Source organism: Terrapene carolina, unplaced genomic scaffold (assembly GCF_002925995.2).
Source record: "Terrapene carolina triunguis isolate 2854851 unplaced genomic scaffold, T_m_triunguis-2.0 Scaffold232, whole genome shotgun sequence".
Classification (NCBI taxonomy): domain Eukaryota; kingdom Metazoa; phylum Chordata; order Testudines; family Emydidae; genus Terrapene; species Terrapene triunguis.
Window position 1 is genome coordinate 7,483,668 of NW_020664583.1, and position 18,277 is coordinate 7,501,944.

General features: G+C 39.6%; 1 protein-coding gene and 5 non-coding genes across 6 annotated transcripts in view; all 6 read right to left on the reverse strand.

Annotated features, from left to right (window-relative positions):
- Positions 1-954: 954 nt before the first annotated feature.
- Positions 955-18,277, reverse strand: part of GNL3 (G protein nucleolar 3) — a 19,053-nt gene continuing 1,730 nt past the window's right edge. The window contains exons 3-15 of the mRNA XM_024195702.2: positions 16,294-16,431; positions 14,778-14,891; positions 14,179-14,262; positions 11,582-11,717; positions 10,980-11,083; positions 9,587-9,725; positions 8,899-8,986; positions 7,271-7,448; positions 6,290-6,432; positions 4,591-4,727; positions 3,245-3,432; positions 1,432-1,513; positions 955-1,330 (exon numbers count right to left, since the gene is read on the reverse strand). Coding sequence (XP_024051470.1) covers positions 1,245-1,330; positions 1,432-1,513; positions 3,245-3,432; positions 4,591-4,727; positions 6,290-6,432; positions 7,271-7,448; positions 8,899-8,986; positions 9,587-9,725; positions 10,980-11,083; positions 11,582-11,717; positions 14,179-14,262; positions 14,778-14,891; positions 16,294-16,431 — 1,617 coding nt within the window. The 3' untranslated portion in view covers positions 955-1,244. The remainder of the gene's footprint in view (positions 1,331-1,431; positions 1,514-3,244; positions 3,433-4,590; positions 4,728-6,289; positions 6,433-7,270; positions 7,449-8,898; positions 8,987-9,586; positions 9,726-10,979; positions 11,084-11,581; positions 11,718-14,178; positions 14,263-14,777; positions 14,892-16,293; positions 16,432-18,277) is intronic.
- On the reverse strand, positions 6,818-6,891 carry LOC112103788. The gene has a single exon (XR_002907866.1). It is a non-coding gene; the product is annotated as a small nucleolar RNA SNORD19 (small nucleolar RNA).
- On the reverse strand, positions 7,533-7,611 carry LOC112103782. Its single transcript, XR_002907860.1, has one exon. It is a non-coding gene; the product is annotated as a small nucleolar RNA SNORD69 (small nucleolar RNA).
- On the reverse strand, positions 9,085-9,158 carry LOC112103787. The gene has a single exon (XR_002907865.1). It is a non-coding gene; the product is annotated as a small nucleolar RNA SNORD19 (small nucleolar RNA).
- On the reverse strand, positions 10,849-10,930 carry LOC112103783. The gene has a single exon (XR_002907861.1). It is a non-coding gene; the product is annotated as a small nucleolar RNA SNORD19B (small nucleolar RNA).
- LOC112103786 lies at positions 11,447-11,518 on the reverse strand. Its single transcript, XR_002907864.1, has one exon. It is a non-coding gene; the product is annotated as a small nucleolar RNA SNORD19 (small nucleolar RNA).

The window sequence follows — 18,277 nt, forward strand, 5'->3', positions numbered from 1 at the left end:
CTACTATCCCTTATTCTGTCTGGAGCACATTCTTTTGTGATTGTCTGGTTTCTTGTAACTCATCGGGGAGCACTGCCCTATTAAAGGAAATGTCACAGCATGCCTTTCTGAGCCTGGCCCTTTAAATTAGGCAGAGCCAAGCAGCTGGAGTCCTAGCATAGCTGTTTTGCAAGTGCATCTCCTTTTCTCCCAGCTGGTAAGTGTAATTGAAGAGGTTACACATTGAATGTCAATTTTTAGCATTCCTTAAGGTGTATTATTGTGATCTGTTTCTGCAGCAAACGGTTTCTTCTTCTGTAGCAATAGGCGGGTTGCAGGAGGTTTTTACCTCTTGTCATGTAAGGCAGAATATACATTTTATCACCTTTCAAGTTTGCGCCAAGCTGAAGGTATTAAGCATGCACAAGACAGACATTTTCTGTGTGAATTGAATAGAGACTGTTACAGTTAGCTTGACTTTTTTTTTTTTAAGTGTAGGAAGGTTTTTATGTAGTCAAGACTAAATTCTGTGGGTTAATTTGATTAGTAATTACTATATAACTTTGTACTGTGAAGTTGCCGTGGTTGAAAGAGCTTTGATACCTTTTGCTAAGGATTAGATTCTTCCTAGTGTAGGTATTTGGGATCTGAATGGAGTGAGGGTGAAAACAGTATCTGCAATTTCATAGTTTATACTGTGTCAACTTTAATTTTTATCTTATACACCTCTACCCCGATATAACGCTGTCCTCGGGAGCCAAAAAATCTTACCGCGTTATATAGAACTTGCTTTGATCCACTGGAGTGCGCAGCCCCTCCCCCCTAGAGCGCTGCTTTACTGCGTTATATCCAAATTCATGTTATATCGGGCCGCGTTATATCAGGGTAGAGGTGTACAAAATGGAAAACAGTAGTGAGTAACTTCTTCTGAAGCACTTTTTCCTACAGTACATAGAAGACTCAGAGACTATGTAGTCCTTAAGATTAATTTAATAAAATCTTTTTAAAGAAGTTTAGAGAACTACAAAATTTACAAAGCTGAAGTATACAGTTCTAGAAAACAAACATTAAGTTTGAAAATCATGTGTAAGTTGCATTCTATATAATATTTCACGTCAGTAGAGATATTGGGTCTTTGCAGCAGCGTCTTGCAAGCAAGGTCCATAGGACTGAAAGAGGCCAAAGGAGAGAGTGTTTTATAGCTACTTAGAAAGTTAGCAATGCTCTTCTCAAAATTAGGCCTTTGAGTGTATGTTTTTCTGTCTTTACACATAATCTGTATTAAAATCGTAAGCATCATCCTGATCAGTTGTCTCATCCAAGTTGAATGATAAAGTACGGGACTGTTCACCTTCAGAAGAGAGAATCTGTTAGACTGAAATCAATACAAGATTGACACTGTTACAGAGAATGATGCATTTATTACTTAAGTCACTGGCTTTAAATACATACCTGCTGGTTGTTTTTCTAAGCTTCCATCCTCCACGCTCAGTTTTGCAGGGTTTGTTTTGCTGCTTGTCTGAACATCGCTTTCCTAAAACAAAGTTACAGGTATTATTGCTGTTGGTTTTTTCAGTCAGCAGTAGGAATAAACTTCCCTTTATAGGAAGACTACTATAACAGATATAAGGAGCACCAGTTCTGTGGGAATGGTATATAGTTTCAGTGTCGGAGCAGCAGGTGTACAGATTCCAATTCACATTACCATTTCAAAGAATTTTATTAAATGTTTAAATATTTTTATATATAGCATACAGCTAAAGCATGTGCTGCTTTAACCATTTCCAGCTCTATTACTGCAAAGGCACTGATGATTTTTTCTTTTAAAGATTCTCAAACTAGTAAGACTTGTGCTACAGTGTACTGCTCAATCCTACTGGGCTTCACCTTCAACCTCCCAGCTTCTTCTTTAAAAAAAAAAAAAAAAAAAGATGTAAATTCTTCATGGTAGGCAAGTAGCATATGCAGAATTATTAGACATTACAGTTTGGCAAGGATCACTTCAGTCACGCTGTGAGAATTACCACTAAAAACTGAGTAAGGGGAAGAGGTAAGCTTCTTTCCCAATGAAATGATTAATAGGATTTTTTCCATCTGTTACATGGTCAGACATTCACAGGTGGATATTTTAGCATACGGGAGGTGACTGCTTCCCTACTGGGGTTACTACATTGGCACAGCAGAGCTGGGAAATCAAACCTACTTGCTCCAGAATTACATAAATCTGGAATTCCTACAACTAGTAAACCAGTTATAGCTTGCAGCTTATTAAAGAGTTGCCTAGTCACTCTACTTTATAAACACCAACCCATATCAGTTCTTACTGTGTTTTAGGAACACATCAGCTCAACCATTGTTTGTCAAGTGCAATATGGTCAGATTTCATATATTTTGAGCACATAAGGAAAAGACAGGTTTTGTTAATCAGCATGGGAAGGTTTAACACACCAAAGCTGCTATAGGTTGCACTACTTCATGGCCAAGCTTCAAATTTAAAACCAGATAAGCTGCCATAAACCAGTATTTCAGGAAGACGCAGGGATGATAACACACCAAACTCATTCTCCCAGTGTAAGCAGAACTGAGTTGTTAACAAATAGTTTGGAGACTTTACCAGAGAAGGTTAAAAGAAAACGTTTTGATTTCCTCCAAGTGACGAGTGGAGCTAGAAGTTAGTTGAAGATGAAGAATTTTATATTCATTTTGAGTAGCTTTTGTTCAATCAGTGCTTTAAAAAGTGACTATAAAAATAAACTTTATGAAGTTCCAAGTTTGTTGCTCAATGATTCTGTAGCAAGTTCACTCAGTTAAGCCCTACTGCCACAAACTTATGCTAGGATCTGAAAGACAAGGTGGATTCTATCTGGCTCCTGCATCATCACCATGATGTGCTTCTGAGAATTCTACAGCCGACAATTAACAATTTGGTGGATGGATGAGCCAGAATAAAATCCAGCTCACTCTTCCAGAGCTGTTAGCTCTGCAGATTTAAGGAGAAAACTGGTTTAAAAAAAGCCCATAAAAATTTACATTAAAATGAAGACAGGACACAGATGCAAGGCACAAGTCTGAGCAAGATAGTGCCATTCTTAGGCAGTCACTTTCTTGACCATAACAATAAAGTTCTCTACCTCCCCTTCTTGTAGTCAGGCTAACAGACCCTCTGGGGGGAGAGATTAGGTGATTTCCCCTGCCACCTCTACAGTGGATACCCTCTCCATTTACAAGCCATGATACGGATTGGTTTTTATCAGCTATATCTTGCCTCTTCAACAGCTTCCTCTTCCTCATCACTATCCTGGTCATCTTCAGTTAAATCCTCCCCTTCTTCACTTGTTTCCATGTTCTCCAGTTCTGATGTTCCCTCAGTTAGTTCATTCTCTTCTATTGTCCCATTGGTCAAGCCAGAAGACTGGAAAATGATACTGCTTGCCAGATTGGGATATTTTACAGCTGTGAAAGATATTGGACACCTCTGTTAATAAAGTTAACAGATGAACCTAGATGTAATGAACAGATATATATGGGTATCCATTTCCCAAAGGGTGAATCAACTTCCCATCCCCCGCAGGAAAGAAAATAAAACTTAAGAGTGGCAGTGAGGATCCAAGTTCTGAATTGACGTTAGCATACAGCCATGGTCACCAATCAGTTAACAATACAGCAGTCTGACAAACTACCAGAAACTGCCCATACAAATAGATTCTTAGTTAAAATACCGTACATAGCTTCTTCCTTATGCCGTTTCCTCCCCTTCTCAAGATGGGAGAAATTCAAGCAGACAGATTAAGAGATTTATCCAGTGACCTCGAGTGAATCAGTAGTATAGTTGGGAAAAAATCTGATTCCATGTCTTGTACTCTAGCCACTAGGTCAGCCTTATTCAAAATATTTAGTAACTTTAACATGCTGATTAAAACTGGCAGCAGCATGGACCCTAGAATTTTACGGTGAAGGGGATGCATCCCAATCTTAAATCTGAAGCATCAAGTTGTTATATACATGTATTGTTAGACATGGACAGACTTGAAGAGGAGGTGCAAACCACACAGCTATTTCAATCTTACAGGAACATGAATTCTGGAAGCAGCACTGGAAGCTGCCCCAAAGAGGGGACTGCATGCCCATAAGGCTTATAAGGGGGGTCCCAGAATGAAGTTTCAGGGAATGCAGAGGACTCACAAGTGGTTGTCTTTCAGGTCAGAGCCAGGCAAAGATAGCCATATATCACCACCCCCTTAAAAAAAAATCCATAAAGAAACAGTGAGGAGGAAGTCTCCAAGGAAGCAACTTTTCCCATGGTACCACAGAGAAGGCAGCTATGTAGTCAAGGCTTTGGATTTCAGCATATGATTTACTCTGGTTAAAATATTACTTGGCAAAATAAGGAATTTGAGAGGAAGGGCTGTATAAAGAACAGGAGGATTCAAGCACTCAAAAAAAGGTTCATGCAGATTAGTGGAAACAAAGGACTGGCCAAGTAAGTAATAACTGTGTAATACAGGTTACAGCTTCATCATGTGTCTCTAAAACAGGGCTCTTATTTGAGAGCTGTGTGCTAAAACCATACCTACCATAACTGTGGTAGTGCATTACAAAGATGAGTCTCACCTTTAATAGTGTTCATATTATCCTTTGCCAGCTCCTCTAAGTTAAAACCCTGCTGCATTTCCGCTACCACCTCCTTGGTGAGGTGTGGTGACAGACTCCATGATGAAGGAAGCAATGAATGGTAACTAACTTTGGCACTGGACAAAGAAAATATTGGAATTAAAATGGATTTGACAACCCACTAACTAAAACCAGCAACATGCTTAAAGGCACCCGTGATTTAAAAAAAAAAAAATGCAACCCAAGAAGTGATGTCTCTTCTCACAAATCTCAACATAAGACTTATGTAACTACTTACATGCGAACTTCAACAGAAAAATTCTGACTATATAATCTGTCTTACATATTTTATATCAATATTACGTTCTTGGCATTCTCTAGAGGGGGAAAGAGGATTTACTCCTTTTTTCCTGACGTGTCAGTGCACACCACATCAGCCCACTAGCTATAAAATCTCAATCCTTTTATTTAGCTGAACTCTAAGGAATATGGGAACCACTATAAATCTAAACAGACCAAATAGTCCATCCATGCTGTTGGGACGGTGCCAAATTGGTGTGGCCATACTGAATGAATGGTGTGAGCAAAAATATATATCACATGTATAAAGTTCCAGCATGGAGCACAAGTCGACCTGGTTATAGTGACCTTACAGCAAGGACATCACGCAGAGAGCCAGAGTGAATGACTGATGAGTGAGTAAACATGGGGTGATTTTCCTTCAGTACCACCACCCCCCGCCCCTTCTAGAACACTAATTAGGTAAAAATTAGTAACCACATGCCCACTGGCCATGCTTAAGACATGTGACTCTTTTGAGGAAAAAAAGAGTAAGAATCAAGCAAAGTCAATTACTATTGGTTGGAATTCCTTAATTGATGCTTGAAGAAGCAACGCTGCTAGACAAGAGTAGCCAAAACTCTGCACCGTGGGCTCGAGTAGGACTGTGAACCAGAGGGGTCTCAAGGCAATCAAGGCCTTGCCTCGAGGGAATCTGAGGCAGACCAGAGGGCTGAGAAGAACAGACCAGGAGGGAAGAAGCAGTCTATAAGATTGGTAACCACTTTCTCTGTTCGCCAAGCAAGCGCAGGGTCTGTTTGTGCATGTTTGTGAAAGACTCGTTAAGAGGAATGTATAGCTCTTAATGTCTAACACAGGAGTTAATATAACTCTTTACCGCTTGTGTAATTCCTTCTCAATAAACTGCTGTGTATTGCAGATAATTACTGTGGACCTTTTTCACTGGCAAGACAGTAATCTGCTCCACCGGGAGTCAGTAAAGTTCCATTTCAGGGGTAGTAGCACCCCCTGTTGTCATCACATGCCTATGGAGGAGAACTATATGGACTCAATCGTTCAAAGGAAGGACAAAACTCCCATGGCAAAACTGTGCTGTGGCAGAGTTCAGCAAACTTGCTGTAGATCAGTGTACACAGGGACATTTACTCCATTTTCTTAAGCAAGTTTCAAAGATTAATTAAATAGCTCATTTTCCTTCCCATTCGGTTGCTCTGCTGTCAAGCAAGTTCAACCAATGACCCCTTTGGTGTAGTATGCTGAAGCAGGATGAAGAGACCAAATTAACTAAACCTCTCCTGTCATTTGTTAGTACCCAGAGCTTCTGGTGACACTGTTGTAAAATGATTGGGTTTAGTTGGAAAGAGGTTCATATACTGAAACAAAATCAAAACATCCTTACCCCGTCCAGTCATAAAGTAGTAATTTAGCTGCACTCTCTGTGTCAGGGACACCTCCCTTTTTCAGCATTCCCCTTTTTTGTGCAAGTAAAGTTAAAAACTCCACAGAGTTTCTGAAGTCTGGGATGTTGTAGTACAGCATCATCTGAAACAAAAAAAACCAACATGAACAAGGGTTCATTAAGAATCTGGTCCATTTAGTTCTCTCATGATTTTAGGAATGAAAGTACAAATCCAATTGTTTTAAGACTAGTTCCTACTGAGGAGGCACGCACAGAAAGAAGGAGATATGATTGGGGAAATCCTTTATTTCTTTTACTTTTGGCACCACACATTACAGAGCAAAAGTAGCTATTCCATCAGCAAATACAGCTGCCACAGAAAGGGGTATTACTATCAGTGTTCTTATTCCAATTGATCCATATATAGTTTTCTCACCTCTCCCGTGAAACAGCAATGGCGGTGCACAGAGACCTAACTCTGTAGACCTCAGTGGGAATTAGATCAGTATTGGCTTTAAAGCGCTGAACATTCAGAATGAGATCAGAGTTGGATCTGATGTCTTCACTGTAACAGTAAGACACTGAGTGTATCCTCATTTCTCACTCTGCTAATAAAACGATGTGACTAAGTTAATTATACTCCATCAAATTAATTATAAAAATGTACTGTCAGAAGAGTCACTGGGAAAGAGGCAACTGGCTGGGAGGATCTGGTGCATTTTGCCTGTCTGCCAACATTAAGAGTTAGATTTTGTGATATATATATATAGCACCAGTAAGTTGGTTCTCTGTGTCAATGAAGCTTCCCATCTGAGGGACCTCATGCATTCAACTTTCAGCAGATCACATGCTATCCCTTTACAAAAGCTAACCTTGCAGGCCAGAAAGCAAGATCACCTTTTGTTGGAGCAATAAAGGTATGCAGGACCTAGATGCATTGGGATGAGATAAGAAAGATAGCGGAGCCATGCAATAACTTACCTGCTGTTTACTGCAGTGCTTCAGAATAGCATTTACTGCATCTAATAATTTTCCTGATTCTTCAATATCTGTGGTGGTCCTCAAAGCCAGAGCAAGAGCAGAGTTGGAAGTGGCTGCAATGATGCTTGGGCTGTCTATCATCTTGATTTGTTTGTCAATATGGACTGTCTGCATGCACCTTTGAGAGAGGAAATGCATCCTGTCAGTAAGTCAACATAAATCAACCACCACAAAGCATTTGCTAAAGGATGAGAACTAGCAAAACATGAAGCTCAGTGTTGGATTGAATATAAACTCCTCATGCAAAGTCAGTTCCAATGCATCATCATGTGCTTCATGTACAGTGGAAATCTAAAGCAAAGTAGCTTTGTGATTAGAGGAAGAAGCAAGGTGTTAAAACCCCAAGGTTCTATTCATGGCTGTGCAAGTGATTCATTGAGAGTGACTTGGGTGGGGCAGCTATTTAATCTGCACAGTGTCTAACCTTTCCCAATAAAACTTCTGCCCCTCTATGGGTCAGTATTGCTGGCCAAATGTCACCCCAAGTGTTATAATGTGGCCCATGGGTGCCTTCATCTTTAATAAGAAGGTATGGCCGCAGGAGCCTACAAGTCACAGGTCTGACTGCTCAGACAGAAACAAAGCATCACATATTGGTAGCCTCTGCAGTCTTACACATCATCCGAAGGCTGCAATCTGCTCTTTATGCAAATCAGAGCTTATCCTTGGACTTATAAATTGCAAGAGCAGCCATTGGACAAACCCCTGTCTTAAATCAGATTTAAGAGCATTGGCTGTGTCTAGAGACAAGGCATTTATCTCAAAATTAATACAAAAATTGACAGTATTCTAGAATTGAAAATCAAAGATGTTAGACTTTCATCCTGAGTGTGATGGGGTGTACAAACTCCACACTGGGCAACAAGGGGTTAAGGAGTTGCTCTGGGCTCAGTCAGCCACACCTGCAAGAGATGCACAGGCTGGAGGAGGAGTTAAACGGGAGCAGAACAGCTCACTTGTGAGCAGACCAGGGAAGAGAGCAGAGCTGCAACCCTCAACTCCTGAGGATAGGGCTGAAGGAAGATAGTATCTGTCCTGACAGCCACTGCCTGAAGGACCATCTCTGAGAGGAGGGCCTGATCCTGATACACCCTGAGAGGGAGGCGTTCCTTCCTGTTACTAACTCAGTTTATTTGTGTTAATTCTTCTTGCTTTTTGTTTCTAGACTACCCCCCGACCTCCCCTCCCACACACACAAAAGGGGAGAGACTTGAAAGTGACCTGGCCAGAGGGCCATGTCACAGGAAGAGGCACAGGCCACTCAAGATGCGGAGCAGCCAGAGGCAGCAGACCCTAAGGGATAGAGTTGCTATACCACACCCAGCCACAAGGAGGCGCCAAGAAGTGAGCTGACCTTTTCACACAGAGATCCTACTGCACTTTAAAAACTACATATGGGGCATACTTTGTCCACCACTGAAATGCAGCAGCTGTTTAGGGAGCGGTGCTCAGTTACTATGACTGATCAGAACAGGCAGTGGAGAATGCTGTATCCAATTGAAACAGCTAGGAAATGTACATAATCAGAACATAACTACAAACCAATGGTTTCATCAAATTAAACTTACTTGGTAACCCCTCTGACTGGCCCCACATTACAGACACGCACCTCCTTCAGACTATTGATTATACTGCTCTTCCCCACATTAGGGAAGCCTGAAGAAAAACACAAACAAATGGTAAAAATACCCTAATTAGTTAAACAAGAAACCCTAGTAAATTAAATCAGAACTACTGGCTTTAATACAGGTAGTCAGAGGAGTGAGATCAGAGTTGGATCTGAAGTCTTCACTGTAACAGTCAGACAAAGTATATATCCTCATTTCTCACTCTAGTAGTAAAAAGGACAACAAAAGTGATGTCAATTAAATTAAAAATCACAGCAAGGACTCATCAAGTGTAAAAAGAGGCAGTGCTGGTTGAGAAGAGCTACATGACTGGTTAACATTCAATCTGGTAAATTAACTAGTGTCAGATTTTTTTGTGCTTCCCATAGCCAGACTGGTCACATATTCAATCATCAGTTGGTCACTAAAGTTAGACACACATATGAAAGCTACCTCTGATGGGCAGGAAGTGCAAGAGGCATCACTGGGTGCAACTATACCAAGTCCCACGTCAAACCTAAGAATGTTCAATGAAAGGCCACAAAGTATTTCAAAGCCTGAGATGTGAGAAAGCACCTACTGATTGTGTTATATCACCCAGCTTGTATAATACTGCAGTTTCTTTGTAAGGAAAAAAAATACACCTTACCTATCACCCCAACTTGAATGGCTTTGTCTTGAGTCTTGCAGTCCTCTCGAAGAAGCTTCAAAAGACACTCACTTCCAAAACACATGCTGCCTCTTGACAAGTCAATGTGAGCTCTCTTCTTTGTGAGCTTCTTCTCCTGCTATAAAATTCAAAAATAAAAACATAGGATGGGCCCCATTTTAACTGTATGTGTTTGGGACGTTAAATATGAATCCAAATGTACATTTTACTCCAATATATCCACTCATGCCCTCTATTGGATGGCCTTTACAGCATCTTTCTTCCAACTAGAAGGAAGGGACTTGATGAGATACCAATTAAAGTGCATCTGAATTGACTGGCAGTAAGGAGGGCAGTCCTTCAAAATGTTACAGGAGACCATGCATCTAGCAATGTGAACTGACTAATGGGACTTGTGCTTCCATTCCTGGCTGTGCTGAAGTATCACTGTATGACCTTGGGAAAGTCACTTAAAGCCAGAATGGGGAGGAGCCCTTACTCACTTTGCTGAGCATTCAAATAATCCCACTGATTTCAATGGGACTACCTGCATGAACAATTGTTTATTAATCTAAGGGCTCCACAATCTCTGTGCCTGAGTTTCTGCACTTTCAACATGCAAATGATGCTTATCTATTTCACTGTGGCGCAGTGAAGATTAGTGTGCGTTTGCAAAGCACTTTAAGTCTCTCTGATGAAAAAAAGTGTTACATGAATATTATTAGGGTCTTAAATTAATGCATGCAAGAATAAAAAGATATGTATTATCATACTCCAATGGGAGATGGGCAGTGAGGAGGCGACTTCTCTATTATCCCAACTCTTCGTGAAATAATTCCAAATACCACTCTTAGTAATGTACAGGCTTGGGATGGAAATAAGTGTTCACTCAGAGGCTTAAACGAGTTTAATTAAAATTGGTTTAAAAACAGATTAAATTTAAACCAGCGCAACGGTCTCCTGTAGACAAGACCTTAGATTTCAGGACTTCCTCATTCATTCAATGCTGATTCCATTTGTCTCTCTTTCAGTACAAATTCTTAGCATGTTGCCTTGCCTCAATGCAATTTTCCAGTCATAATTAGTAGTGTGCAGTACTGAAGTAAGAATTCACCAACAACTGTGAAGTTTCCCCAACCCAAGCAGAAAAGTTCTAAGACTGCTCATCACTGTCCCACCACGCCAAAAGTATCAGTTGCAGGAGCACAGCCAGTCGGCCATACCCCCCCCCCCCCCCCCAGATCAGTAAAACTTTGTGTTTTAACTGGGAGAAATCAGAGTTGGATCTTGCAATCTTCATCTTCCTGTCAAGAGTCCTTGCTTTTCATCGTGTTTCAACCCAGCGACACACATATGATTCAGTCGTACACAAGAGAGACAGCAGTGCTCTTACCACACTTCTGTCCTTCAGCTGCATTGAGGATTTAAAAGCGACTGTCGGAAACTCGTTCTTCAAATAATGTAACCATTTCTCCAAGTTCTCCCTTGGTACCAGATCTGGAAAGGAATACAGACCTTTCACTCTAATGAACTTCAAGTGTCACTGTATGGAATTTATTAAGCCTGGGATCTAAAGAATTTTGCTTTCTGTTTTCAGCCATTAGATTCAGTCTTTAATATGTATAGTTTTAGGAGCTTTTGTTCCACACAGTAGCTGGTATAGTATGTGAGATTACCCAGTCACCTCTGAGAAGGCTATTCTGTCCTTAACATTGAATCTTTTTGCTCTTAAGTGAACAGGTGCACCATAAAAAAAAAAAAAAAATAGTTCAATAGTCAGTTTCACCTGTTTGTGTGGATCTTGTCACGCAGCAAGAGGTGAGAAAACATAAAAATAGGAAAGTGTAATTCCTTGAACAAGGCAGTGAGCTCAGAGTTGGATCTTAGTCATCAGTGATATCTCAGACTGCATTGGTATCTTCCTCATAGCTCATATACTAACACAGAACCCTATGAGTGACTAAACATCTGTACAAAACAGACTGTTTCACTTACCGATTTTGTTTAACACCAATAGTAGCTTTTTGTTTCCTCCAGACTGAGTAATGATTTGCTCCACCTGGGAGCACCGACAGCCCAGGGGATCTCTGGCATCTAAGACCTGCAGGACTATATCTGAAGCCTCAATCACCTGAAGTGGAATAGAGAACACATTCCCATCCACAGGATTAGAAACAGCATTACAGGGAACATCTCTGAAATCATCAGTACTGTTCTCTCATTACAATGAAATTTTCATTTTAAAGAATGACCTGTAAGTGAGCTTTCCATTATATAAAATAATACTAATTAAACTAATAAATTTGTTAGTCTCTAAGGTGCCACAAGTACTCCTGTTCTTTTTGCGGATACGGACTAACACGGCTGCTACTCTGAAACCGATCCATTATATAAAAAGTCAACTTACATTTTTGCAGTTTATTTTAAGAAGACACAGGAAAACAAATTTAGTTACTGTTTGACTCCTTAACTCTTAGCATTGTACAAGGAAAAGACACTCACCACCACACAGAGCATACAATGCAAGAAGTCTGGGTGTCAAGGTTAAGACAGTTTGTCATCTTTAAATCCAACAAATCTCCTTCAGTTAAAAGTGAGCAATGATGCCTGTTCTAACAAGATTTCAATAATTAAAGGGACACAATTAGCTTGAAATTGAGTTAATTCCAGAATTATTTAAAAGTAGTTTCAATTTGTCTGAGGCCTTGTCTACACTACAAAGTTATGTTGGCAAAAGCTGCCTTTTGCCAACGAAACAGGGGAGGTGTACACACTACAAAGCTACTTTTGCGACAAAATAAAACCACTTCAACAAGAGGCATAAAGCTTTTTGCGGCAAAGTTAAAGCGACAAAGAGTCAGTGTAGACACTGTTTGTTTGTCCCCAGAACTGGCTTCCACCAGTATCCCACAATGCCTGCCCTGACCACTCTGCTCACTGTTTTGATCTCTGCTGCCCAGCACTGGCATGCACCCCTCCCCTTTCAAAACTCTGGGAACTATCTGAGAGCTGAGCTGCATGCTGCTCCCTTTGGGGAACAAAGAGCAAATAATTAGCGTGGAATGCTCCAGTTCTGCCCTGCATTAGGAACACTGGAGCAGGCGGTAGAGGTGGAGGGGAGGATGACAATGACTGCTGTGCTGCTTTGACATTCCTCAGCACCAGAGCTCAGAGCTGTTCAGGATGCCGCTCCTGGCAGCTGAGGAGGCTATGGGAGAACTCGGAGGGAATCACAGAACCATAGGCACGCAAGCAGAGCGGGCTGCTTCGGGAGAGACTGCTATGCTGAAGAGAGCCAGGGCTGACGTGTGTGGGGGTGTCCCCCTCCCCCTACCTCAGGATAGGTCTATCAGCCTGCTGTCTCCACTACCGCAGACACACCTCTCTCCTCTCCCCTCCCCCGCACACTTCAGTTGAAAAAGCAGCTGACAGTCTACTAAGATGCCCCTGGAAAGATGGGATTGAGAACCCTACGTGATGTGACCCCGTACCTGCCCCATGAGGCATTGCAAACCCTTCTTGCGGCCACCTGAACAGTGGTATAGCTACCCACAGTGCACTGCTCGGTGTCCATGCAAGAGCTGTTAGTGTGGATGCACTCTGCCGACAAAAGGAGCTAGTGTGGACATGCAACAGTGGTTTTAATTAAAAGGGCATAACTTGTGCTGACAAAACTTTGTAGTGTAGACAAGGCCTGAGTCCTCTACCAATTTTGTTATTTTACAATTGCATTTTCCCATTTTTAAAGTGTTTCTCTACTGTATGAAAGACCTACACAAACAGGAAAAACAGATTTGCTTTAGAAGGAAAAAATTGTAAAATGGGCCATACACAAGGTGTTGTACAAAGAAAACAAGAGAGACTTTTTCAATGATATAATCTGTATTACTTGTAACTCAGTAAGGCAGAGTTTTCAGAGTGATTTTTCTTTCCCTCTACAGTAATGGAGACAAAAGCAGGTGATCAAGAACTGATCAATTTTCTGCACTGATCAAACTTGCTTTATTCAATTTTTAATAAGGTCTAACAGGCAATCTTAAAGAATGTGTGTGGAAATCTTTGTTGTTGTAATCTCAAATGATAAAAGGGTTTTATAGTAAACTAAAATATGAAAGAATTTTCATTTTTTTCATCCTATTGGCAACAGCCCATTGGATTTCTCAGTCAGTTCTCTCTAACACTTGAGTCAGTATCAACCGGTCATCACAAAAGCAGTGTAAAATTACAAGGGTACGGTAGGTCTGTCTTGCAGGACAGAAAAGTGAAGCCCCTTCCTCTTTTTCTTTCAGCAGGCAGACGTTAGTTAATTGGGAATGAGAGTTTAATGATAAAGAACCTGATCCCGAAGTACTTTGGTAAAATGCTCCTTGACTTCAGCCCAAGAGGCATAGTGCTCAAAAGTGCTGAATGCCCTCAATGGGAGTTGAAAGTGCTCAGCACCTTTACAAGACTGGGACCCTAAAAGTGTACTGTTCTCTAACAAAATCCATAATATATAAACCTCTTAACTGAATAACTGAAAAGGAAAGTATCAAATTAATTTTTTTTGGATGCTGATGAAAATATAGAAAGTAATAATTAAAGGTTCCTACCTTTTTAAGTTCTTTGCAAAATGATTTCTTTGAATTTTTATCCAGCAGTGTGTTAGATTTTGCTTTTAGTTTAATGGTTGATTCCTGAATGAAAAAAGGATGGGAGGAGATAAGAGAATCTGAAGCCACAAATTAAAATATGGTCTTTACACAATAGAAGATAATAGCAACTAGAACTGCAATATTTCTAATAGCATGAAAAAGCAACAATCGGGGAATACATATTACTTAAGAGAAATGATACTTTGAGGATTACATTTATCATTCCTATAAACTTCAATGGAATCAGACCTAGTAGAGCGGTGATATTTGCAATATGTAGACCAATATTCCTGAAAGCTGTAACTGACGTTAGCAGTAAACCTGACACCCCTATATATACTTTGATTAAAAGGGATGCATAACAACTTCCATGTCCTCACTAGTTCTATCACTATACCAAGTCTTTTCTGTTGGTCCAACTTGAAGGCAATGGGAATTCTGCCATAGACTTCAAAGGCTGCTGGATTAGGCCTTATGAGAGGATGGAAAGTTTATCTCTTGTGCTACAAGTGAACTAGCCTCTTTGAAAAAAGAAGAATTATACTACACATACATACCTTTTCCTCTGGATGTTTATTTGCTTTGGTAGCATTCTTTTTAGCCTGTAGCTTTCTTTTCTTTTCAAGGTCTTTCTGCCTAGCAAGTTTCTGCTTTTGTTTTAGTTCTTCAAGCTAATTGCAAAAAAACAAGAGAGAGAACAACATTTCATAAGCTAAAGAGTATTCTTCCTCCCCACTTACGATCAGGATTGTTTGTAAAGTGCTTTGAAGATGAAGAGCAATGCTATAAAAGTACTACATATTACCACCTAGGATTATTCTTTGAATATTTTGCACGGTTTTTAGTGCTAGTGAAAGGTGCCAGGTTGAGAGCCCTAGAAACCTAAGGCCTCTATCCACATAAGGAGTGAAATCCTGGTTGCAGTGAATTCAATGGCAAAATATCAGTGGGACCAGGATTTCACTCAAGAGTATGGTTTAGGTCTTAATCTTGACCTAGAGTGGTCGCATTGAAGAAAAAGGGATGTTCAATCTCCATGGTCCTTTCAATCTTGGTGTATCTGTCTCCGATACTTGTCTAGAACTATTAAGAAATCAAGGGCGGGAGCTTAAGGAACTGGTTGGCTGGTGTGAGCTTATTTCTTCTCCTGCTTTTACCTGATGGAAATGGTGATACATTACTACTGCCAATTAAACTTTTGGAGGCACTCAGATACTTTGGTGCCAAGACAGACAAAAATAAAAATTTTATTAAAGTTAATGTTAAAAAATTATATAATACACAGGTAAGAAAAGAGTGTCTGTACATCTGGGTATAGTGCTTAGATTATCCACAAATATGTTTGTTTTAAAAGTCATAAGATACATATAGTACATAATCAGCAATAACCCAAATTTATGAGAATAAATTTAACAATACAGTTTAGATATTAGCATCGAAGTATTCAGGTACATCACTCATGAAAAGTTATACAGCAAGTTGGTTGTGGAAAGCAAATATATCAAAGAGTGAAGATTGTCCCTCAGTAATTGAGAATTTAGGATAGGTTGTCCATTTACAAAATACAATCCATCAGGGAAGTATTTCAGTTATTTTCCCAATTGCACTTCTCATCGGCACTCCAGACACCTTCAAAATGATGTCAGAGATGGTCCCTCTGTGGCAGGGTAGTCACATTAGCAGACAGTGTTAATGTTGCCCACAAATATTTAGGTGCCTATATAGAGGATTTCATCATACAAGTGTCAAACTGGAAAGACTTAAAAAAAAAAAAAAAAAGACAGCTGTGTAGGGTACCTGGAGATCTTACTCTTCACAGGAAGCACTAATTATGCTAGAAATTACTTAGTCTACACTTTTGTATTTTTACATCTATACACAGTTCTAGTATCAAATACTAAAAAATCCACATAATTTAGTATATTGTTATCTAGTATATTAAGTTGAAAATAAGAATCTCTAGTATTTTCAGAGCCAATGGCTATTAAGACTATAGTGCATGACACATATCAAGTTTTCCTGAAGTGGGGATATGCACATAACCCCTTCATTCTATTACAAACTGTATTTTACCCTTTGCTTCCTTTGCTCCGCTTCACGGAGAACCTCTTCCTTAAAAGGTGCAGCATTGGGAATTCCTGGATCTTTCTTGGGCTTTTTGTGCCCACGTTTCTTGGCTTCTTTCCTGAGTTTTCTGCTGTGCTCCCGAACCTATGGGCAAGAAAGAACAAAATTTGGTATTGGAGTCACAAATTCGGTTTGATAAAGAGACTGTCACACTTCTCCTTCCTTCATATTTACGTCTACAAAGATTTTGTGTTTGGAGTGAAGGGCTTTCAATTACAGACTGAATCAGCAGGTAACTGTGCTTAAATAACTGTGCTGAATACTGCAAAAGTTAAAGATTCAAAAACTTAAGTTATTATGTCATCTATACCATCTCTCTGACAATGTAGATTTGTTCCCTACATTTAAAAGCAACTTCCCATTGCAGCTGAACCCTATGTCCACTCACAATAAGTTCTCTATTGCCTAGTTTTTGTATTACTTCAAAGCAGTTGGTTGGTTTTCTGTTTAAAAGTATTTGGCATTTAAAAAGAAAAACGATTTTTACTAGGGCTTTCAAGAGATTAAAAAAATTAATTGCACTGTTAAACGATAATAGAATACCATTTATTTAAATATTTTTGGATGTTTTCTACATTTTCAAATATATTGATTTCAATTACAACACAGAATACCAAGTGTACAGAGCTCACTCTATATTTATTTTTGATTACAAATATTTGCACTGTAAAAAAAAAAATAGTATTTTTCAGTTCACCTAGTACAAGTACTGTAGTGCAATCTCTTTATCATGAAAAGTTGAAATTACAAATGTAGAATTATGTACAAAGAAAAACTGCATTCAAAAACAAAACCATGTAAAACTTTAGAACCTACAAGTTCACTTTGTCCTACTTGTTCAGCCAAACGCTCAGATAAACAAGTTTGTTTACATTTGCAGAAGATATGCTGCCCTCTTCTTGTTTACGTCACCTGAAAGTGAGAACAGGCGTTCAAATGGCACTGTTCAGCATTGCAAGATATTTACATGCCAGATGTGTTAAAGATTCATACGTCCCTTCATGCTTCAACCACCATTCCAGAGGACATGCATCCATGCTGATGATGGGTTCTCCTCGATAATAATCCAAAGCAGTGCGGACTGAGGTATGTTCATTCTCATCATCTGAGGAAGATACCATCAGCAGAAGGCTGATTTTCTCTTTTGGTGGTTCGGGTTCTGTAGTTTCCGCATTGGAGTGTGGCTCTTTAAGACTTCTGAAAGCATTCTCCACACCTCATCCCTCTCAGATTTTGGAAGACACTTCAGATTCTTAAACCTTGGGTTGAGTGCTGTAGCTATCTTTAGAAATCTCACACTGATACTTTCTTTGTGTTTTGTCAGATCTGCAGTGAAAGTGTTCTTAAAATGAACAACATGTGTTGGGTCATCATCTGAGACTACTATAACATGAAATATATGGCAGAATGCAGGTAAAACAGAGCAGGAGACACACAATTCTCCCCCCAAGGAGTTCAGTCACAAATTTAATTAACCCATTATTTTTTTTAAACGAGCATCATCAGCATGGAAGCATGTCTTCTGGAATAGTGGCCAAAGCATGAAGGGGCATATGAATGTTTAGCATATCTGGAATGTAAATACTTTGCAATGCCGGCTATAAAAGTCCCATTCGAATGCCTGTTCTCACTTTCAGGTGACATTGCAAATAAGAAGCAAGCAGCATTATCTCCCATAAATGTAAACAAACTTGTTTCTCTTAGCATGGCTGAACAAGAAGTAGGACTGAGTGGACTTGTCGGCTCTAAAGTTTTACACCGTTTTGTTTTTGAGTTCAGTTATGTAACAAACAAACAAAATCTACATTTGCAAGTTGCACTTTCACGATAAAGAGATCACAGTACAGTACTTTATTAGGTGAATTGAAAAATATTATTTCTTTTATCATTTTTACAGTGCAAATATTTGTAATCAAAAATAATATAAAGT